The sequence below is a fragment of the Heptranchias perlo genome, chromosome 8 (genome assembly GCF_035084215.1).
Source record: "Heptranchias perlo isolate sHepPer1 chromosome 8, sHepPer1.hap1, whole genome shotgun sequence".
Classification (NCBI taxonomy): domain Eukaryota; kingdom Metazoa; phylum Chordata; class Chondrichthyes; order Hexanchiformes; family Hexanchidae; genus Heptranchias; species Heptranchias perlo.
Window position 1 is genome coordinate 74,747,351 of NC_090332.1, and position 24,571 is coordinate 74,771,921.

At 45.6% G+C, this 24,571-nt stretch overlaps 1 protein-coding gene across 3 annotated transcripts in view; it reads left to right on the top strand.

Moving 5' to 3' along the window:
• adgb (androglobin) overlaps nucleotides 1-23,984 on the top strand; it is a 225,624-nt gene extending 201,640 nt beyond the window's left edge. For 2 of the 3 annotated variants that reach the window (XM_067989325.1, XM_067989323.1), the window contains 6 exons: nucleotides 1,870-2,030; nucleotides 8,114-8,275; nucleotides 12,540-12,687; nucleotides 15,381-15,483; nucleotides 19,795-19,978; nucleotides 23,300-23,984. In XM_067989325.1, the coding sequence (XP_067845426.1) occupies nucleotides 1,870-2,030; nucleotides 8,114-8,275; nucleotides 12,540-12,687; nucleotides 15,381-15,483; nucleotides 19,795-19,978; nucleotides 23,300-23,488 (947 nt within the window). In that variant the 3' untranslated portion in view covers nucleotides 23,489-23,984. Of the gene's footprint in view, nucleotides 1-1,869; nucleotides 2,031-8,113; nucleotides 8,276-12,539; nucleotides 12,688-15,380; nucleotides 15,484-19,794; nucleotides 19,979-23,299 lie in introns of those variants that run through there. The other variant, XM_067989324.1, reaches the window with a different exon arrangement.
• Nucleotides 23,985-24,571: the final 587 nt, after the last annotated feature.

Consider the following 24,571-nt stretch of genomic DNA (forward strand, 5'->3'; position numbering starts at 1 on the left):
TTTCCTATTTTTTTTTCCCCTGTACTAAAAAGAACTAGCATTTACGTAGTGCCTTTCAGGACCTCAGAGCGTCCCAAAGCGCTTTACGGCCAAAGAAGTATTTTTGAAGTGTAGTCTCTGTTGAAATGTAGAAAGGGGCGCAGCCAATTTGCGCATAAGGTCCCACAAACAGCGATGTGATAATGACCAGATAATCTGTTTTAGTGATGTTGATTGAGGGATAAATATTGGCCAGGACACTGGGGAGAACTCCCCTCTTCTTTGAAATAGCGCTGTTGGATCTATTACGTTCTCCTGAGAGGACAGACAGGGGCCTCGGTTTAATGTCTCATCCAGAAGACGACACCTCCAGTAGTGCAGCACTCCCTCAGTACTGCACTGGAGTGGACTATAGACTCAAGTCCCTGGAGTAAGGAATTTCAGGGCCATTAGGGGCGATTTTAACCCTAACAGCTGGCAGGTGGGCAGTTAAAATCGATCCAATCCCTAGAGTTATATATATCACTGTTAGATTATTTGCTTGTCAATTGTTTATTTAATCAATTTGTTTCATATTTTAAAACTTAAACAAGGTCTGCTGTGATACTCTGCCACTTTCAAAGACTGAAGTGAGACCTTATAGAGGCCTAAGATAGTCCAGTAAATAATAGTAATTATCAGGGCTCGCTGTTCCTTTACCTAGGCGCATTACTAAAACCTTATTTAGATATCCAGGCAAATGTAGACACTCTCAAAGGTTTGGGGAGTTCGGACTCTCCAATGACAGTTGAGTGTAAGAAGGTTTAAAAAGACCCAAAAACATAATAGTTAAGCGACAAATGTTATTCCTAACTATGTGCACTGACCCGAGTGAATAAGGAAAATGGCTAACAAAGCAGCATAATAAAAGTTTTGGTGATTTGGTCAGTTTTCTGGTACTTGCTGATTCATGAATGTTAGCTTTGGAACAAATTGGGGGATTTGATTGCTCAATTTTCCTCATTGGTACTTTTACTTTTTGAAAGACACGGTCATGTCTCTGACTCGGTTCTTCGCAATCAGTAATTAGAATGTTCACACTTTCTAACAATCACCAACACCAAGCAGGTGATAATAAGAGACTGTTCTTGCTGTCAATGCAACACAGCCCACCCAGAAAATTTGAAAATGAACTCAAATTAAGAAGAGGAAATTCACTGTGTGTGTCTCTCTCTCTGTGCCTCACAATTACTAATTAGAATGTTCATACTTTCTAATGGTAACACAAGGTCATCAACATAAAGGGGGCAGGAACTCCCTTAGTCTAGAGTTCCTGCTTCCTGGCACTCAGTCGGGAAATACAACTGACCTCAACAGGCGTACCTCTCTAAAACTGCCGGGAGTGGGGTCCACCTGGTAATTATGATGGAGTCAGGACTTGAATCCTTGAAGATGAGGGGGGTGGCTTAATTTATTTTGAACATTTTGAAGTGACCCCTTTCTATGGGGGCTTTTAGTGGCAGATTGTTCTTCAGACGAGGAGACACAGTAACCTCTATTTCTCCCCCCCCCCCCCCACTCCCAGCTCCTGCCAGCATTCCAGGGTCCTTTTTTGAGGTGGGAGCATGAGCTTCAGCTGGACAAGTGGTGAAGTTCCACTGCAGACACAATCCCAACATTAGTGCCAAGATCGCACGCCTGACGATTTACGTGGTTTACGTCTCTAAGTGACTACTGCATGAGTATACATTCAGAAAGTGTTTGTTCTGAATAGTGAATTATTGTTCCAATATGTGTTTAAGAATCCTCACTACCAATGCGTAATGCCTACCCATGTAACAAGCTGAAAATATAAAGCATCCACAACATCATCTTGTTTTTGCTGTAAACGTTTATGTCTTGTTTTTTGAGAGAGGAGTTTTGACCCTGTTTCTCCTGAGAATGAAGAGCCAAAACCCCCACCAACAACCAAACATACCAAGAAAGGAAAGGACAAGGCAGCTGATAAGAGTGACAAAGACAAAGACAAAGGAGGAAAAGACAAAACCACACCATCCAAACCAGAGATTCCGGTACATTTTTTTTCGACTTATCATCCTGTTAGTCTGTGGATTGGACGATAAGGGGTCTTTGTCCACTCAGTGATATGTTATATAACAAAAACCTCTTGATGCAGAGTAAAGAAAGAAGAAATTGCATTCATGGAGCCCCTTTCACGACCTCAGGACATCCCAAAGCACTTTAGAGACAGTTGAGTACCTTTGAAATGTCGTCACTGTTGTAATGTAGGAATCGCAGCAGCCAATTTGCGCACAGCAAGGTCCCACAAACAGCAGTGTGATAATGACCCGATAATTTGTTTTTTTAACTATGCGGGTTGAGGGATAAATATTGGCCAGGACACCGGGGAGAACTCCCCTGCTCCTCTTCTAAATAGTCCCATGAGATCTTTAAGTCCATCTGATATGGCAGACGAGGCCTCGGTTTAACGTCTCATCTGAAAGACAGCACCTCTGACAGTGCAGCGCTCGTTCAGTATTGCACTGGAGTGTCAGCCTAGGTTTTTGTGCTCAAGTCTCGAGTTTTTTTTTATTCATTCATGGATTGTGGGCGTTGCTGGCAAGGCCAACATTTATTGCCCATCCCTAACTGCCCTTGAGAAGGTGATGGTGAGCCGCCTTCTTGAACTGCTGCAGTCCGTGTGGAGTAGTGAATATGTTGATAGGCTACGCAGGGAAGCAAAAGAATCAGAAGATATTACAAATTTCAAGAGGGTGATGGATACATTTTTGGCAGGCACGACTATGGAAGGATATGAGAGATAAAGTGGAATAGGAAGTCTATGACATTTCGGACTGGCAGAGGTCATCTCTGGTCCTGTACAGAGCTACGATCCTAAGGGTGTTGGTACAAAAAGAACAAAAGGAGGTTGGTTGGCTAACCACATCTAGTGATGTATCAGGGTTTACTGTGGTCTCCTGGAGCTTTGGGGAATCAAAGGAGGAATTCCGAGTTTTTCCTGGAAATGGCCACAGGTTTTTTTGCCTTCCCAGGAATTAGCATAATTGGGATTTGGGGAGGGTGATGCGCAAGATTGTCGAATGGATGGGGCAGCATGAAAGGTCCTAATGAGCTTCTCTTGGCCATCTCTTTGTAGGTTGGCATGTAATGGCAGATACTAAATCGGGCTGCTGGTAAGTTGACAATTGGATGTTTGAATTTAATTACAACTCGACAGCCAATGGGTAATGTAAGTCTATACACTTAGTCACAGGATCCTTGCACTTGTTAGAGGTTAGGGTGGAGGGGGCAGGGTAGAGGGGATTGAAGAGGCAGTTGGCAGTAGAGAAAATAAACAGGGGCAGGGTAGGAGTATCTTTCCTCTCTGTCATGTGTTAATGATCCTCTCATTTAAACCTAGTGGACAGGTACAAAAAAACAATCAAAAAGGCGAATGAAATGTCAGCCTTTATCTCAAGTGGACTGGAATACAAAGGAGAGGAAATTATGCTTCAGTTGTATAGAGCCTTGGTCAGACTCCATCTGAAGTACTTTTTTCAGTTCTGGGCACTGCACCTCAGGAAGGATATATTGGTACATTCACCAAAATGCATCTGGGGCTTAGAGGGTTAAATTAGGAGGACAAGTTGCATAAACTTGGCTTGTATTCCCTTGAGTGCAGAAGATTGAGGGGTGATCTGATCCAGTTGTTTAAAATGTTAGAAGGATTCATTAGGGTAGTTACAGAGAAACTATTTCCTCTGATGGGGGAATCAAGAACATTGGTACATAACCTTAAAATTAGAACTAGGCTATTTAGGAGGGAATTTATTGTAACATTTTTTCACACAGAGTAGTAGAAATCTGGAATTCTCTTACCCAAAAGGTTGTGGATGCTGGGGACAATTGGAGCTTTCAAGACTGAGATTGATAGATTCTCATTAAGTAAGGGCATCAAGGGATATGGAGCTAAGGCAGGTAAGTGGAATTGAGGTACAGGTCAGCCATGATCTAATTGAATGGCGGAGCAGGCCTGAGGGGCTGAATGGCCTACTCCTGTTCCGATGTTCCCTCCATTGTCCTGAGCTGATATGGTTTTGGAGTATACACAAATGTGTTAAGTACTTTGTTGGGTGCTCAGTTAATAGATTTAATCAATATTCCAGTAGGATTGTATGGGTTTCAGAGTTAACCCTTTGTGGTCTGAATCTAACTTCACAGCAGCATCATAATATAAATTAGCCTGAGATCCCTTCTTGGCCAATAGGTAAAAATCTTGAAACCTGACAACCACCGTTACCCCAGTCCCACCCCATCCATGGCTATTGTCTATCCCATCCCCATGGGATGGGGTACGGTAGCATAGTGGTTATGTTACTGGGCTAATAATCCAGAGGTCTGGACTAAAATCCAGAGTCATGAATTCAAATCCCGCCACGGCAGCTGGCGAATTTAAATTCAATTAATTAATTAAATTCAATTAATTAAATAAAAATCTGGAATTAAAATACTAGTATCAGTAATGGTGGCCATGAAACTACAGGATTGTCGTAAAAACCCATCTGGTTCACTAATGTCCTTTAGGGAAGGAAACCTGCCGTCCTTACCCGGTCTGGCCAATATGTGACTCCAGACCCACAGCAACGTGGTTGATTCTTAATTGCCCTCTGAAATGGCCGAGCAAGCCACTCAGTTGTAAAAATCTCGCTACGAAAAGTCATAATGAGAATAAAACCGGACGGACCACTAGGCACCGGACACGACAATGGCAAAACACCAAGCCCAGTCGACCCTGCAAGGTCCTCCTTACTAACATCTGGGAACTTGTGCCAAAATTGGGAGAGCTGTCCCACAGACTAGTCAAGCAATAGCCATACTTACAGAATCATATCTTTCAGCCAACGTCCCAGACTCTTCCATCACCATCCCTGGGTATGTCCTGTCCCACCGGCAGGACAGACCCACCAGAGGTGGCGGTACAGTGATATACAGTCAGGAGGGAGTGGCCCTGGGAGTCCTCAACATTGACTCTGGACCCCATGAAATCTCATGGCATCAGGTCAAACATGGGCAAGGAAACCTCCTGCTGATTACCACCTACCGTCCTCCCTCAGCTGATGAATCAGTCCTCCTCCATGTTGAGCACCACTTGGCGGAAGCACTGAGGGTAGCAAGGACACAGAATGTACTCTGGGTGGGGGACTTCAATGTCCATCACCAAGAGTGGCTCGGTAGCACCACTACTGACCGAGCTGGCCGAGTCCTGAAGGAAATAGCTGCCAGACTGGGCCTGCGGCAGGTGGTGAGCGAACCAACACGAGGGAAAAACTTACTTGACCTCGTCCTCACCAATCTACCTGTCGCAAATGCATCTGTCCATGACAGTATTGGTAGGAGTGACCACCGCACAGTCCTCGTGGAGATGAAGTCCCGTCTTCGCACTGAGGACACCATCCAACGTGTTGTGTGGCACTACCACCATGCTAAATGGGATAGATTCAGAACAGATCCAGCAGCTCAAAACTGGGCATCCATGAGGCGCTGTGGGCCATCAGCAGCAGCAGAATTGTATTCCAGCACAATCTGTAACCTCATGGCCTGGCATATTCCTCACTCTACCATTACCAACAAGCCAGGGGATCAACCCTGGTTCAATGAGGAGTGTAGAAGAGCATGCCAGGAGCAGCACCAGGTGTACCGAAAAATGAGGTGCCAACCTGGTGAAGCTACAACTCAGGACTACATGCATGCTAAACAGCGGAAGCAACATGCTATAGACAGAGCTAAGTGATTCCACAACCAACGGATCAGATCCAAGCTCTGCAGTCCTGCCACATCCAGTCGTGAATGGTGGTGGACATTTAAACAACTAACGGGAGGAGGAGGCTCTGCAAACATCCCCATTCTCAATGATGGCGGAGTCCAGCACGTGAGTGCAAAAGACAAGGCTGAAGCGTTTGCAACCATCTTCAGCCAGAAGTGCCGAGTGGATGATCCATCTCAGCCTCCTCCCGATATCCCCACCATCGCGGAAGCCAGTCTTCGGCCAATTCGATTCACTCCACGTGATATCAAGAAACGGCTGAGTGCACTGGATACAGCAAAGGCTATGGGCCCCGACAACATCCTGGCTGTGGTGCTGAAGACTTGTGCTCCAGAACTAGCTGCGCCTCTAGCCAAGCTGTTCCAGTACAGCTACAACACTGGCATCTACCCGACAATGTGGAGAATTGCCCGGGTATGTCCTGACCACAAAAAGCAGGACAAATCCAATCCGGCCAATTACCGCCCCATCAGTCTACTCTCAATCATCAGCAAAGTGATGGAAGGTGTCGTCGACAGTGCTATCAAGCGGCACTTACTCACCAATAACCTGCTCACCGATGCTCAGTTTGGGTTCCGCCAGGACCACTCGGCTCCAGACCTCATTACAGCCTTGGTCCAAACATGGACAAAAGAGCTGAATTCCAGAGGTGAGGTGAGAGTGACTGCCTTTGACATCAAGGCAGCATTTGACCGAGTGTGGCATCAAGGAGCCCTAGTAAAATTGAAGTCAATGGGAATCGGGGGAAAACTCTCCAGTGGCTGGAGTCATACCTGGCACAAAGGAAGATGGTAGTGGTTGTTGGAGGCCAGTCATCTCAGCCCCAGGGCATTGCTGCAGGAGTTCCTCAGGGCAGTGTCCTTGGCCCAACCATCTTCAGCTGCTTCATCAATGACCTTCCCTCCTTCATAAGGTCAGAAATGGGGATGTTCGCTGATGACTGCACAGTGTTCAGTTCCATTCGCAACCCCTCAGATAATGAAGCAGTCCGAGCCCGCATGCAGCAAGACCTGGACAACATCCAGGCTTGGGCTCATAAGTGGCAAGTAACAAATGCGCCAGACAAGTGCCAGACAATGACCATCTCCAACAAGAGAGAGTCTAATCACCTCCCCTTGACATTCAATGGCATTACCATCGCCGAATCCCCCACCATCAACATCCTGGGGGTCACCATTGACCAGAAACTTAACTGGACCAGCCATATAAATACTGTGGCTACGAGAGCAGGTCAGAGGCTGGGTGTTCTGCGGCGAGTGACTCACCTCCTGACTCCCCAAAGCCTTTCCACCATCTACAAGGCACAAGTCAGGAGTTTGATGGAATACTCTCCACTTGCCTGGATGAGTGCAGCTCCAACAACACTCAAGAAGCTCAACACCATCCAGGACAAAGCAGCCCACTTGATTGGCACCCCATCCACCACCCTAAACATTCACTCCCTTCACCACCGGCGCACTGTGGCTGCAGTGTGCACCATCCACAGGATGCACTGCAGCAACTCGCCAAGGCTTCTTCGACAGCACCTCCCAAACCCGCGACCTCTACCACCTAGAAGGACAAGGGCAGCAGGCGCATGGGAACAACACCACCTGCACGTTCCCCTCCAAGTCACACACCATCCCGACTTGGAAATATATTGCCGTTCCTTCATTGTCGCTGGGTCAAAATCCTGGAACTCCCTTCCTAACAGCACTGTGGGAGAACCGTCACCACACGGACTGCAGCGGTTCAAGAAGGCGGCTCACCACCACCTTCTCGAGGGCAATTAGGGATGGGCAATAAATGCTGGCCTCACCAGCGACGCCCACATCCCGTGAACGAATACATTTTTTAAAAATCACTTACCCAAGCCATCGCTACCTATTACCTGCCTCATTCCCACTCTACCCCTCCAACAACACCAAACCTGGTCACTTATCTCATTGTTTGTGGGATTTTGTTGTGCTCAAACTGCCTGATATGTTTCTCTACATTACCACCGTGACTGCATTACAATTGACTGTGCAGAGCATTAGAACATCTTGAGGTCATGAAAGGAGTTATATAAATGCAAGTTTTTCTTTCCATTCCCACCTGTTACTAAAAGTAATTTTTTCAAACATATTTAAACTAGTGTATTTTTAAGTTAACTGCAAAATTGTCCCATATTATGTAACAATGTAAGTTCTGCAAATGCAGCAAGCTACCTGGAATCAGTCATCCTTTCAATTATTAACTCTAACTTCAAGATATTTCTAAATTTCTTGACTAAACTAATGTTTAACAAAAATGTGGTGCAATATTGAAGTCGTGGTTATCTGAAATGCACACTTTTTTGTTGTTTTTCAGCTACAGCAAATTGATTTAACGAAACCTCACTTCAAACTTCACTATGTCACTGATTATGGTGAAGGTGACTCTGTTGACATCAAAAAAGACACCGAACGACAGGATGAAATCCATGCTATGAAACGAGCTTGGGAGGCTGCGGAACCTGGAAGGGCTTTCAAAGTAATTCACTGTGAATCAGCTAATATTTTTTACCACTATAGTGGCGTCAATGAATGCTTGCATCTCATTCTGTCTGTAAAAGTATTAGACTCTTGAGGAAAGAAATCAAGAAAGAACTTGCATTTATATAGGGCCTTTCACGACCTCAGAATGTCCCAAAGCGCTTCACAACCAATAAACTACATTTTTTTGAAGTGTAGTCACTGTTGTAATGTAGGGAAACGCAGCAACCAATTTGCACACAGCAAGGTCCCACAAACAGTAATGAGATAATGATCAGATAATCTTTTTTAGTGACGTTGGTTGAGGGATAAGTATTGGCCAGGACACTGGGAGAACTCCCTTGCTCTTTTTCGAAATAGTGCTATGGGATCTTTTACATCCTTCTGAGAGGGCAGACGGTGTGTCAGTTTAGTGTCTCAACTAAAAGACAGCACCCTGACAGTGCAGCACCCCCTCATTACTGCACTGGAGTATCAGCTAGATTTTGTACTCATGTCTCTGGAGTGGGGCTTGAACCCACGATCTTCTGACTCAGAGGTGAGAGGGCTACACTGAATCAAGACTGACATCTAGTTTACCAACAGGAGGCATTGCCCACTGTGGGCACGTATTAGGAGATTGGAGACTCCCCAAAATTTGGGAGGTGGTCCGTTTAGCCCTTAAACCTTGACATATTGTTTATATTTAGGACTTGGATCCCATAATTGTGGTTCCAGGATTTATTTTCAGCACAAATGCTGAGGTTCAAAAGACCTAAAGCTGATGTAAACTGGTCATGTATTCTGACTCCAAACTCGATGACAATGGATCACAAATGGAAATGATAAAATTCTGGGGTGTGCATTACAGGCCGCCAAACAGTGACGATGAGATGAAGGGGGAGATCTGCAGACAGTTCAGAGAGACATGTAAGAACAGGGCAATAACATTGGATGATTTTACCTATCTCAAGATAGACTGGGATAAAGGTAATGCATGTGTGAGGAATGGTTTTTGAACTGCTTCCTAGATCGGTATATTCCAACAAGGAAAGAGACATTGCTTGATTTAGATGTGGGATATAAAGTGGGGCAAATAATTGATATGAAAGTAGGAGAACAGTTGGGAAATAGCAACCATAACAGTTAGGTACAATCTGAGAATACAAAAGGAAAATGAAGTCAAAGTTAAGGGTGCTGGACTGGGAAAAGGCGAAGGTCAGTGAGATAAAAAGGGATCTGGGACAAATTAACAAGGTGAAAAAGTGAGCAAACAATTCAACAAACCAGTGGGAAATCTTCAAATACGAGATAGACAGAGTGCAAAATAAATATATTCCTATAAGGTGAAAGGGGGAAATAGAGAGTAAAACTAAACTGAAACTTAAAAGGGAGTCATATGTTAGGGTTAACAATACTAAAGATAATCATGAAGGGCACAGTTCTCTTTGAGAACACAGAGTGATGAGAAAGTGGAACGCACTACCTGATGGAGTGGTTGAGGTGAATAGCATAGATGCATTTAAGGGGAAGCTAGGTAAATACGAGAAAGGAATAGAAGGATAAGGATGAGATGAAGTAAGGTGGGAGGAGGCTCATGTGACGCATAAACCCCGACATAGACCTGTTGAGCCGTATGACATTTTTCTGTACTGTAGATACCTATGTAATTCTTACAGTACCAAGGTCTACAAAGGGTTTTCAGGGTGTGCTACTTTCAACCCTGATTGATGTTACCAATCTCTCATTTCCCATTGCATTACAGCACTCAATTCTTCATATGCGGTTCCTATTTGATTTTAAGAACAGTCTTCCATACATCTAATTAGTGGCACCAGATATATGAAGAAGAAGAAATGCTGGCTGGGTCTTATCTCCACAGTGTCTTAGCTTGCTTGCTAGGTCATTAATGATTGACAATTTTTTTTAGAGGTGTGCCACACAATACAGACAATTTTCTTTGGCTGCAGAGTCACATTTTTACTCCAGGTCAGACTTGGTGTTACTGATTTTAAAGTATCGTCATAGCTGTGAGAGAAGTGAATAGTAAAGAGGAGAGTGTGACTGTAGTTGCTGGTGGGAGGCGTATTACAGTGGAACAGAAAGAAAGTACGCTCCAGTGAGCACAGAGGGTGTAGGAGTTGAATGACGTACAACAGGTATCACTGCAGGCAATAGCTTTGCCATAACGGTTTCAGCTTGGTGGAGGAACAGTGCCTGAGGAGGCTCAAGCTCAACAAGGAGGCTGTGGCTAGGTTGTACCACCTGGTCCAATAAGATTTGCAGCAACCATCAACCATTTGTCATGCACCAACGATGGCAGTGAAGGTCACCACTGCTCTCAACTTTAATACCACAAGCACCATCTAAGACTCTTCACACTGTTTGATGTTAGGAGAACCGTTCACATATCAGTGACTCCCTGGCCTCACAAGCAGCCAGGTGAGCCACTGTTCTGCCCACGGGTTGCTCCACCTCCTCTGCCTCTTCCTCCTCCACCTCGTCCTCATCATCCTCCTCCTCCTCCTTCTCTTCAATGTGGGTGGCAGATGTGGATGGGGCCTCCTCCAGTGGCAACCCTCTCAGTTGTGCAAGACACAACAGACGACTAACGGGTCCCACTCTGGTGCGCATTGAAGCGCTCCCCCAGAACGATCAAGCCACCCGAAGCGCATCTTGAGCTGCCCTATAGCATGCTCAATTGTAGACCTAGTAGCTATGTGGCTGTCGTTATATCAACGCTGTTGCTCAGTGGTGGGGTTCCTCAGAGGTGTCATGAGCCACGTGTGCAGGGGGTATCCCTTGTCCCCAAGGAGCGAGCCCTTGCGGATGTTCGGTGCGTGGAAGAGAGGTGGGATGTTGGACTCCCGGAGGATGAAGGAATCGTGGCAGCTGCCAGGGTATTTGGCGCACACGTGCAGAAATCTCTTGCGGTGGTCACAGATGAGCTGAGTGTTGATGGAGTGATCGCCCTTCCTGTTGATGAACAGTCTTGGCTCGTGTGGAGGTGCTCGTATTGCTATATGGGTGCAATTGATTACACCCTGCACCCGTGGGAAGCCAGCCACAGCATGTAATCCCACTGCCCTCTCCGTCTGGCTGAGATCATCCATGGGGAAGTTGACGTAGTGCGAGGCCCTGCAAAACAAGCCGTCGGTGACCTGCCTTCTGCACTTGTGTGCCGACGACTGAGAGAACCCGGCGATGTCACCCTGGAACGATCCAGAAGCGAAGAAGTTGAGGGCAGTGGTGACTTTGACAGCGACAGGTAAGGAGATGCTGCTCGGGGCAGCTGGGAGCAGCTCAGCATGAAGGAGGCTGCCAGATGTCCGCGACTACCCGGCGACTGACTCTGAGCCTCCGTATGTACTGCTCCCCAGAGAGGTCCAGGAAGCTGAGCCTCGGTCTGTCAACCCTGTTGCGAGGGTAGTGCCTCCTGCAACGTCACTCTCTTTGTTGTTGCCCTCCATGCTGTTGTGCAGGTGCCTATGGTGCAGCACTGTGTTGTGGAGCTCCAAGTGGCAGAGGTGGACGGCGTGCCTGGCAAGGCTGGTGATGTTGCTTGTCCTCTGATGAAGTGATGAATGCAGCCATGGCTCCCCCCATCCTTACGGTGTGAGTTTGAGGGGATCCGCAAAGTAGGTAAATGTGTTTGCACAGAGGAGTTTTGGGTATAAATTAAGAATTTTGAGTGGAAACACAAAGGTCTTGCAGCCAAAACTTTGTCTGAAGTGACAGAGTGCCCTGCTGCAACAAATGAGGTTTTCCCCCCACCTGTCAAATAATCCTTTACATCTCCCACCGGCTGTTGGCTGAAACACGTCTGCTACAACAGGGAGTGTTTCCCACAGCATGGGAAACACGCTGAGGATCCTTCAAAATTGCACCCCTGCCAAAATCTCCACTCAATGAGGTCTCTCAATTACCTCAACTATCTGCCTAACTATGTAAATTATCATCCCGCCGGCTTTAATTGCCGGTGGGAGTCCCGCATTCGGGAGGTGCGCACGCATCCGAACGCGTCACTGGGGAACCCAGAAGTCAGTGGGTTGGAGCCGGGCTCCGGGTTTGCGCCATTTTACGAGCCCCCCGCCCCCAACGCAGCCACTCCGCCATCCGAAAATCGGCCCCTATATATTCTTCATTTGACTTGCCACATGTATTGCAAGTGAAAAGCCTTCCAAAAGTGTTTTCATTTTGTTAATGCTCCTCAAAAATGAAGTGATGAAAATGCAATTTGTAACAATCCTTATCAAAATGTTTTTGTGCCCACTGTGTCCCAGGCCTTACAGCTCCGTCTGCATATCCAGAATTTCGAAGCATCAAATGACTCTCTGGTGAGCGCTGGTGAAAAGGACGGTGAAAGTGTGGGTGAGGATGGTCCTGAAGGTGTCAGTCGTGTTGCAGTAACGCAAGAGATGCCGCCCACAGGTACAGCGTACTCCGCATGAGATTAGATACATAAGAACCTAGGAACAGGAGGAGGCCATTCAGCCCCTCGAGCCTGTTCCAACATTCAATTAGATCATGGCTGATCTGTATCTTAATTCCATCTACCCGCCCTGGTTCCGCAACCCTTAATACCCTTGCCAAACAAAAATCTATTAATCTCAGTTTTGAAATTTTCAACGGCTTTTTGGGGGAGAGAGTTCCAGATTTCCACTATCCTTTGTGTGAAGAAGTGCTTTCTGACATCACCCCTGAGCGGCCTAGCTCTAATTTTGAGATTATACCCACTTGTTCTGGACTCCCCCACCAGAGAAAATTGTTTCTCTCTATCATCCTTTAATCTTCTATACTCAAGGGAATACAAGCCTAGTCTATGCAACCTGTTCTCATAATTTAACCCTTTTAGTTGAAGTATCAGTCTGATGAATCTGTGCTGCACCCCCTCCAAGGCCAGTATATCCTTCCTGAGGTACAGTGCCCAGAACTGAGTGCAATACTCTAAATGGGGTCTAAGCAGAACGTTATATAACTATAACATAGCTTCCATTCCTTTATATTCCACCCTCCTTGAGATAAAGGCCAACATTTCATTAGACTTTTTAATTATTTTTTGTACCTGTCCAAAAACTAGAAACTACTCAGTCACATGTTAAGCACAAGAAATTCCACATAAAAACTGATTTAAAAAAGAGCCAGGTAGGCAAAAGTGCATTTATTATGGGGTTCAATGACCTCATAAAGCACAACAGGGAAGCCTGAGCAATACATTGACATCATCAGAACCCAGAGATATGACACTTTTCCCTGAAACACATTTCCCCTTCCGTCACTCGTTGTAACGTGCTGGTTGATCTCCTCAGGCATTGCTCACATATAGAGGGGAGAGGAGATTCGAGTCAGGAAAGAGCAGAGAATCTGAGAGAGTCGGGACCTGAGTTTACAGGAGAATTTTTTTTAAGAAAAAGAACAATAAAAATAATAAAATAGAAAACTGAAAATAAAAATGAAAGCTTCAAAACTCATCTGTCCTGGTGCCGGAAAAGTGGCGCTATCTGGGTAGGAGGGAGAGGAATTTGGGGTGAGACCTGGTCATGCCAGGCCTCTAGCTCTTTTCTTTTTAGGTGTCGCAAGGTTCTGCTAGAAGTGGAAGACGGGCAGTTCTTGCATCTGTCCCTTTCTCTGCAGTCGTCAGTAGATGAACCAAGACTATTGGGATGACGTTGTCTTTGCAAAATCCTGCCCGTTCCGCCACATTTTCCCCCAGTATAATGTGTGCCTGCATGAAGCTGGCACCCTAGAATGCCAGGACTGGATCTTGGCAGAAGTGGAGCCCAGTGTTCTTTAAAAGGCAACTTTCCCTACAGCTATCGATCACCATGGAGACAGTGGCCTTTTTAGAAAGTGACAGCTTTGAAAGGATGGCATTGTAATTACTTAAAAAAAATCTTTGGCCCTCTTACGCTGTGACAAGGACCGAGCAAAATCCATCACCCCCCTCCCTCCCAATGAGGGATCTGCCTCAGTAGTGCCGAAAGTGTCACTTGTTCACATCATGGAAACTACCTGGACCCGGGCGTGTATCCATGGGGTGATGGAAGTTCACTATGATTAACACCACAGGAAATCTATCGGAATAAATAGAATTATATTCCTTACCTTTTTGAAGAAAACTACAAATTTCCCAGCTTAACTAACGCTTGGAGGGGGTCATTAATTCATTGTATTATTTTGAGTCTGTTATACTTCATACTTCAAACATCAAAGTGTCAATAGTATAAAAAAAAAGCACCCATTACACTCTGGTTTCTTCTGACCTGGAGCCAGGAATTTATAAGTACCTGTCAATGTACAAACTTCCAACAACAGTTAACCTCTAATTGACCTCAGGTTCTTGCTATTTACAGCGATTAAAGGAATAGGCCAGGTCTAATATAGCTGCTCTTTAGCAGCAAGATAATACATTATATCTTACACGGTATAACATGCCTGTCATTGTAAAATATCCTTTCATCCAACTTGCTGTGATTCATGTCACTGGATATTCCTTAATACATTCGAAAATATTTACACACTAGTTATTGTTTCTGTTTGTCTTTATATTAACTTTTGGTGCCGATGTTTTCCACTGCAGCCACAGATCAGTAAGTGTTCATTTGCTGGTTATAGGACTGTTTTAACATTCAGGGGAGATTTTTGTTCTGACTTCTGTTTTAAACATTAATACTACAAACTTTTCCACGAGCTGTATTTTCTCACACTGTCATGGTATTTGTTATTTCTGTCTGCAGGGTGAGTCTCACAGTATTCTGTGTGATGTGCGCATTATTCTATTAAATATGGCTCATTGAGCAGTGACAAAATAAAGACTTTTTTTTATGATTCATAACCGTACTTGTTATAGACCTGAAATACTATCGGGGGATGTGAATTTATAAATGTTCAGTATGTTTGTTTGAAGGAGGCATTAACCTATTAAATTAAATCTTTTGATGAAGGGTAACACACTTGAAATATTAACCTGTCTTTGCAGATCACTGATGCTGAATATTTATCAACTAAAATAGTGAAGAGAGAAATTCAGACAAACACATGAAGAGTTAGTGGCTCAAAAAGGGCCTATATTTTTAAAATCAGTAAATTGTCAACCTGACACAGTGTTTGTTATCTGTGTGTAGGTGGTTCTCAGGGTGTTCAAGAAATTCAAGCCACAGCTGTTGGCAGAAGTTCACAAGACTCTGATCATTTAATTGAAAAAATGAAATGGACCCACTATGTAAGGTATTTATGTACAGTTATGTAGCCAGTCATCTCAAGGAGACGCTTGGGGCTCTATTTTCGCTCCCGCGATTGGGTGCGTTCGTGGCGGGAGGGCTGCGAAAATCCGGGATTCCCGGGGCAGGTCCGGAGCCCGGCTCCAACCCCCCCATTTCCGGGTTCCCCAGTGACGCGCTCACGTGCGCGCGGAGCCCCCGCATGTGGGACTCCAGCCGGCAATTAAAGCCGACTGATGCCACTTAAAGTACTTGAACAGGTACTTCAGGTTGTTTACAGACCTGATTGACCTGATATTTTAGGAGGGATCGGATTTTGCAAATAACTGAGACTGTTTCCCGTACTGGGGGAAACACACCCAGTTCAAATGGACGTGTTGCAGCAACCAGCCTGTGGCAGCTGCAAAGGTCCATTTGATAGGTGGGGGGGAGACTCTCACTCATTGCAGGAGGCCACTCTGTCACTTTGGACAAAGTTTGGCCTCCACCACCCTCCTCCTAACAATCAAATGCATAAACTTGCACACTTACCCCAGTGTCCAGACACATTTACCAACCTTGGGGACTCCCTCAAATGTACATCTTCCGGATGGGGGCCGCCGTAGCTGCAGTCATGACCTCCTCGGAGGGCGAACAGCATCAACAGTCTCGCCGGCCACGCCGTCCACCTCTGACACGTGGAGCTCCACAACACAGTGCTGTGACACATCCACCTGCACAGCAGGAGGGAGGGCAACCGCAGAGAGAGATGCTTCGCAGAGGGCACTACCCTCACCACAGGGTCTACAGACCGAGGCTCAGCTTCGGTGGACATGTAGTCGTGGGCATCTGCAGCCTCCTTCATGCCGAGCTGCTCCCGGCTGGCCCAAGCACTATCTTCTTACCTGTCGCTGTCAAAGTCACCACTGCCCTCAACAACTTCTCCTCCGCATCCTTCCAGGGTGCCACTGGGGACATCGCCAACGTCTCTCAGTCGTCTGCACAAAAGAGCCCTGCAAATACACCTACACCCAATCTGCAGTGACATAATGGGTGGCATGAGTTGTGGGTCTTCATAGTGATCCTCAGGAAAGGGCATTATTGCACAAACCAGACAAGATTCGCAAAAACGTGGCAGTAGTGGTGACAATATAATATGTTATGTGAGTTGATCAGAAATCAAATATTGGTAAACACCATGACAAACCCTCAAACACCCTTCATGCTCACAACACGTTTGCCTTACGCTTCCTACTGCACATATGTGATGCATGCCCTGTGGCTGCAGCACAGGTAGTGGCAGGTTGAGTGAGGCTGACCGTGAAAGAGATGCATGAGAGGGTGAGTATGAGATAGAGCCATGAGATTGTATGAGGATTGGGTTGAGTGGTAGTGGCGGGATGAGTACTGGCGAGGTGAGTAAGTGCAGGTAAGATGAGGATGAGGTTTGAGTGGGTGTGAGGAGTGATGTGACAGAGTAATGTTGGCTGTGCAGAAGGAGATGTGGGGTGGGGGCGGTGATGTGGCAGACGGAGTGTAGGGGAATGAGTAAGTGTACTCACTTCGGCTGGCTACTTAGGTCATTGCAACGCCTCCTGCACTGTATGCAGGTGGGCGATATGTTGGTGGTGCAGGTGACCTCCTCTGCCACCTCGAGCCAGACCTTCTTGGTGGCAGAGGCAGGCCGCTTCCTCCCGCCCACCGGGGTGGAAGATCTCTGTCCTCCCCCTCCTCCTCACCCCATCCAATGACACCTGGAGTGAGGCATCATTAAACCTGGGAGCAGCCTTCCCCCTGGGCTGCTCCATGCTGTAATTTTTCCTATTTTCTGCAGCATCAGTCAGTGGAGGACTGCCCCTTTAAATAGGGCTCCTCCAGCTGACAGACCTTGCTGCGCATGCGCAGTCCACCTGCCGCGCAGCTTACCAGCAGGAAACCTGGAAGCACAGGTAAGTGGCTCCAATTATCCTGTAATTGCGTGCGGAGCACCCCGATTTCACCGGGCATGTTACCCACGCACCGAGTCGACCCCCTGCTGAGAACCCGCCGCCCTGCTAATATCGGGCCCTTGGTCTCAGCTGCAGCATCCAATAGTCTGTAGTTATGTCTTATTGAAATACACTTAACTGCATGGGGGGTGAAATTGATCTTGGACAGTAGCGCAAAGCAGGCGATATCGAATTGGAAGCCCAGTTTTACACCCCGTGCAGTGCAACTAAACTCCATTTCCCTTCCCAAGTACTGCTAAATATCAGGGCACTGAAACTTCTGGGGGCCTTCTTCACCAGTATAAGTGTTGAAGGAGAAAGCCCTCCACCTGGAGCTGAGAACACAGACCCCCATCCCAAACCCTGGGGACATAGTCATTCAAATGACTGGGACGGTACATCATGTCTCCAAGGGCACATTAATCCAATGACCAATGCCTGAGCCACACCCAGCTAATCTGTGCTTGGGGCCATGAGGCCTTTCCTGGGCTGAGGAAAAGCAGGATGTACCTTTTTCTTTGCTGCTACAGGAACAACTTACGGGCATTTTAAAGGTAACCGATCCCCTTCTCAGGGGTAATAGGTGCTATATAAATGCAAGTTCTTTCTTTCTCACTATAATGAATGCTCAATATTGTTGCAGAGCCCTTATTATTTCTCAGTTCAATCCAGAGAGTCTCAGACTGAACAGTACCTTCAGTGATATACTTTCTTTCTGAAGTGGTAATCGATTCCTTAGTGCCACCAATCTTCTTTTGTTCTTCTTCATCTTCTCCATCTCCTATGAAGATCTCACAGACGGGAATATTTAGTTCCCAGTCTTGACCCCTTCTGAAACCAAATTTCTGTTGACACTATGATATCACAGTAATTAGCGCTTCTCGATCCCAATTTTATTCCTAGTAGGAATAGGGATGTACAGAATTGGAAAGAACCATTCCTGTCCATCTGGCCAATCCCAGAGCCAGTAAATCCCGCACTATATACTGAAGGTATTTTCCCGAGTATCTGCTCACAATTTTCCAACGTGCGCTGCTGGTGGGCAAGGCTTCCCTGTGCCCGTGCATACTCCTGTAATTACCACTTACCTCTCAGAACCATCTATCATTTCTCGAGCTCTCTCTTGAATTTACTACCACCGTCCACCACCACTGTCTGTACCACACATTCACTGCCCTCTGTACGAAGCCAATCCAAACTGTCCATTCACCTTCCCTCTCCTGAGCACCAGTCTGTGCCTCAAGTTACAAAGTCTGGAGTTCAATTGAACAATTTATTGGGGTTCACTTTGGAATGTTGAAAATATTGATAAGTGTCTCCTAAACCTTTTTTTCTCCAGCTTAACCATTCCCAGCTTAAATGCAAGATGATGATATGGGTGGGAAGGGAATGTAATATAAGCCGTAGGCTACAGGAAACAACACAGGAGAGGAATCTGGTGATATTGTGTCCAATTATAGCAGCCACACTCTGTATCCAGTGCTGAACATCTAAGTAGGACACGCAGATCCTCACTGTTGAGTTTATGATTTTATCGTGCATAGGCACTGCGACTATATTGTTGATTTTAGCAAACACAGGAGAAACTGTTTCCACTGGCAGGAGGGTTGATAATCAGAGGACATAGATTTAAGGTAATAGGCAAAGAACCAGAGGTGAGATGAGGAAAATTTCTTTTATGCAACGAGTTGTTATGATCTGGAATGCACTGCCTGAAAGAGTGGTGGAAGCAGATTCAATCATAACTTTCAAAAGGGAATTGGATTTATACTTGAAAAGGAAAGATTTGCAGGGCTATGGGGAAGAGAACTCTGCACTCCTCCAATTCTGGCCTCTTGTGCATCTCTGATTTTCATTGCTCCACCGTTGGCAGCCGTGCCTTTTGTTGTCTAGGCCCTAAACTCTGGAATCCGTCCCTAAACCTCTCCACTTCTTTACCACTCTTTTCCCCTTTAAGACGCTCCTTAAAACCTACCTCTTTGACCAAGCTTTTGGTCACCTGTCCTAATATCTCCTTTGTGGCTCAGTGTCAAATTTTGTCTGATAACGCTCCTGTGAAGTGCCTTGGGACGTTTTACTATGTTAAAGGCACAATATAAATGTTGTAGTTGTAGTAGTAGTTGTAGAGCAGGGGAGTGGGACTAATTGGATAGCTCTTTCAAAGAGTCAGCACAGGCACAATGGGCCGAATGTCCTCCTTCTGTGCAGTATGATTCTATGGTTCTACTTGCGCCAAGTTGCTTTAAAAACAAATATGTGTGTCCGACCAGGACTTTTTTCTGTCCGCAAATATTAATTCAAGTAGTAAATATTCAGGATGGTGCTGGAATGAGCTGCTTATATCTCAACAGGACTACACTACCCGAACCAGTTTTGAAGGATGAAAGAACTGATGAAGAACAGGAGAGGAGCAAGGCAGAAGAAATTCACAAGTTCCGCCAAAAGCGAGAGGTAGTCCTCGAACAGCGAGAGCGAGAACGTCAGGCTCGCCGTCAGTTGAAGGCACAGCAGCTGCAAATGTACGAGGATTTGCAGGTGAGGTCATTTGTTCCCAGAAGTATTCCATTACAGAGCTTCTTTTGTAAACTGGACAATGCCTGCCTTGTTACAGCACATGCTCCAAAGGAATTTCAGTCCCTTTCAGACTTACTATGAGCACAAATTCTAGGCTGACATTCCAGTGCAGTACTGAGGACTGCTGCACTGTCAGAGGTGCCCTCTTTCGGATGAAACGTGAAACCAAGGCCCAGTCTGCCATCTCAGGTGGACATAAAAGATCCCATGGCCACTATTTCGAAGAAGAGCAGGGGAGTTCTTCCCAGTGTCCTGGCTATTATTTATCCCTCAACCTACACCTGAAAACAGATGATCTGGTCATTATCACATTGCTGTTTGTGGGATCTTGCTGTGCGCAAATTGGCTGCTGCCTTTCCTACATTACAACAGTACTTAAAAAGTACTTCATTTGGCTGTAAAGAGCTTTGGAATGTCCTGAGGTCGTGAAAGGCGCTATATTAGAGCAAGTTCATTTCTTTCTTTACTTTATCAATCCCGACTCTCGTCATTCTCACTGACATACAGCCTCACGCCGGGCTGTCCCAAAATGGACATTAGAGGTTAAATTTTCCAATGCTGTCCATTAATATTATTCGGCTGTAAACACATGATTTCTCCAGCTGCGCTGCCAATGGTCAGGTTTCCATGTCAGGAGCACGCGATTGAAGATCTACCCTAATAACGAGAGACTCAGATTCCCACAAGCATCGTTGTGAAGAGCAGATGTGTTTGTCTGAGAGCTTGTTGTCTGGAAAATAACATCATTCAATAAATCGAAAGGGCCATACCGGGCTGATAGTCTCTCATAATTATTCATTTGTTTATCCTCAACCAACATTAGGGATCTTGTAAAGATGAGCAAATATGACAGCTAGCTTGCAAGAACAAGTCAGAGATGGAACAACAACGTCGTAGAGCTGATTCTCTGACCCCTGCTTGCTTCCACTGGGAGCAAAGTGACATTACCTTCTAGTATCTGCCGATGTTCTTGATTTATAAACATACGGCACAGGTTTACACAATTAGGGTCCTCAGTTTAAAATTAAGCAAAGCGTGAGCACACTTGCCGACCTTCAAAGACCCATCAGATTACTTACTGCCCTGCTCCCAGAATCTGGTCCTGGATGAGACACCATTCATTCCTTGTGTTACCTCCACCCAGGCTGCCCTCATGCTACTTTTTAGTGCGGGTTTCCCATTCATTCCAAAAAGTCCCACCCTTCTCTTGTAAAAACCCCAAAATTTGGCTCCAAATGCACATTTTATACATTTTTAACCCTTCGATTGCTGGTATTTCCAGGGAGTTCCAGGGTCCCTGGGCCGTGTGCTTTAGGGTATCATGCCACACACTGACAATTTTTTTTATTCGTTCATGGGATGTGGGCATCGCTGGCAAGGCCAGCATTTATTGCCCATCCCTAATTGCCCTTGAGAAGGTGGTGGTGAGCCGCCTTCTTGAGCCGCTGCAGTCTGTGTGATAAAGGTTCGACCACAGTGCTGTTAGTAAGGGAGTTCCACGATTTTGACCCAGCGACGATGAAGGAACGACGATATATTTCCAAGTCGGGATGGTGTGTGACTTGGAGGGGAACGTGCAGGTGGTGTTGTTCCCATGTGCCTACTGCTCTTGTCCTTCTAGGTGGTAGAGGTCGCGGGCTTGGGAGGTGCTGTCGAAGAAGCCTTGGTGAGTTGCTGCAGTGCATCCTGTGGATGGTACACACTGCAGCCACAGTGCGCCAGTGGTGAAGGGAGTGAATGTTTAGTGTGGTGGATGGGGTGCCAATCAAGCGGGCCGCTTTGTCCTGGATGGTGTTGAGCTTCTTGAGTGTTGTTGGAACTGCACTCATCCAGGCAAGTGGAGAGTATTCCATCACACTCCTGACTTGTGCCTTGTAGATGGTGGAAAGGTTTTGGGGAGTCAGGAGGTGAGTCACCCGCCGCAGAATACCCAGCCTCTGACCTGCTCTTGTAGCCACAGTATTTATATGGCCAGTCCAGTTAAGTTTCTGGTCAATGGTGACCCCCAGGATGTTGATGGTGGGGGATTCGGCGATGGTAGTTACAGCAATTGACATTACAGCAATAAGGTCACTCAAGTATTGGAATTACCCTATTACTGAATATTAACCCTATACTATATAAATAAACACCTAAAAAATTAAATAAAAATTTTTAAACAGGTATGGCTCAGTAGTAGCACTCACGCCTCCGAGTCAGAAGGTTGTGGGTTCAAGTCCCACGCCAGAGACTTGAGCACAAAATCGAGGCTGACACTTCAGTGCAGTACTGAGGAAGTGCTGCACTATCAGAGGTGGCATCCTTCAGATGAGACGTTAAACCAAGACTCTGTCTGCCCTCTCAGGTAAACGTAAAATATCCCATGGCACTATTTCAAAGATCAGGCGAGAATTTCCTCAGGGCTTCTCCCCTTCCACCGTCATAACTTAAGGGTAAACGGGGTTTCCGCCAAATTTCCGCTGGTGTAACGTCAGTGAAGCAGGAGTAGCCCTGAGGAAATTGCCGGCGCAAATTGCCGATTTACCTTGTTTCTCCTCTGTCCCTATCCATTTTGGAAATGGAGGCCATCATCCTCTTATTGATTTTTTTTTAAAAGGCAGAAATATAAAGACTGATGCAACTAGAGCAACATTTTACATAGAATTTACAGCAAAGAAACAGGCCATTCAGCCCAACTGGTTTATGCTCCACATGAGCCTCCTCCCTCCCTACTTCATCTAACCCTATCAGCTCATCCTTCTATTCCTTTCTCCCTCATGTACTTATATCGCTTCCACTTAAATGCATCTATGCGATTCGCCTCAACCACTCCTTGTGGTGGCAAGTTCCACATTCTAACTACTCTCTGGGTAAAGAAGTTTCTCCTGAATTCCTTATTAGATTTATTAGTGGCTATAATGACCACTAATTTTGGACTCCCCCACAAGTGCAAGCATCCTCTCCATGTCTACCTTATCAAAACCCTTCATAATTTTAGAGACCTCTATTAGTTCAGCCCTCAGCCTTCTCTTTTCTAGAGAAAAGAGCCCCAGCCTGTTCAGTCTTTCCTGATAGTTACAAGCTCTCAGTTCTGATATCATCCTTGTAATTTTTTTTGTACCTTTTTATAACATTTGATGAAGATAAGTGCCATCACTCAGCAAGTTAACTGCTCAACAGTCCCAGGAGCCCATTCATGCCTAAACAAGTTAACTCTTCAGCAATGTGCCAAGAACTAACATTTTACTTCTGTGTATGTATATATAATATAGTGCCACAATCCTTTGTTTTCATACACTGCAGGCAGCCCTCGATGAAGCTCGACAAGACATCTACAAACTTAGAGAGTCGTACAGAAATAAACTTATCGAGGAAGAACTGAAGAAGCAGAAAGAAACTGCAGCAATCGAAGCAGCTCTCCGAGCGGAGCAAGAGAGAAAGAGCCAGAGCTCTATGGCTAAAGTAACTAAGAGCGCAGGAAAGAGAAAGTAAAACTGCAAAAATACACACGATTTTCCAAGTTTTAAATTGTATTTTAATTACATTTCATTGCATGTCCTCCAGTCATTTAGTGCTTTTATTATTAACATTTCTGAGTGTTATTTCCAACACTTCATGTTCGTTTCCAGCCAAACTCTTAACTCATTTCTTTGCTGGTGTCCAGAATACGTAGCTCCTTGAAATGAAAGCTGAAAAATACCAGAAACTTACAGCAGGTCAGTCAGGGAAGTGACACTCCGACTGTGTCCTCTATACCAGAACCCGAAACATAACCTGTCTTTTCCTACATTACAACAGTGACCACACTTCAAAAGTATTTAATTGGCTGTAAAACACTTTGGGATATCCTGAGGACATGAAAGGTGCTATATTAATACAAGCTGGCCTGCTGTGTGTTGTATTTTTGGTTTTCATTTTGAATTTGCAATTTTTTAATATAATTATATCCCTTTTTATAGATAATTCCTTGAGTTTTTTCAATTCTGAACCACAGTGTTATTAAACTTTGTTTTCATGTAGATATGTCCATTATGTTTATTGTTTGCGTTCATGAAACCTAGATGCATTTAGGGGGAATCTAGATAAGTACACAAGGGAGAAGGGAATAGAAGGATATGTTGATGGGGTGAGATGAAATCAGGTGGGAGGAGGCTCATGTGGAGCATAAACACCAGCATAGACCAGTTGGACCAAATGGCCTGTTTCTGTGCTGTAAATTTTATGTAATTCTATGTACACTTTCAAAAGTTCAGGTGGTATCTGACTGCAGAGACACCTTCATGACCCAGAAGCAGTCGCAGTGCCTTCATTGTGTCGCAACCTATGGTGCCAGTGTTATTTGAAGAGGAAACGTTGGTTGGATGGCTTTAAGGGGAGCTGGCCGAACCTCGACATTGAGGTTGCTGGTCCTCCTGAGAAACACGCCTAGCAGTGGACGGGCAGCTTGGGCTGGAAGTCTGAGCATCTGTTTGGCATTCCTCATCCACCACTTCTGCCCGCAGCAGTGGTTTGCTATCCGGATTTGTGCAATAAGAGCGTGGTGCCAAAATTTCATGTCATTCTCGGCCTATCTCT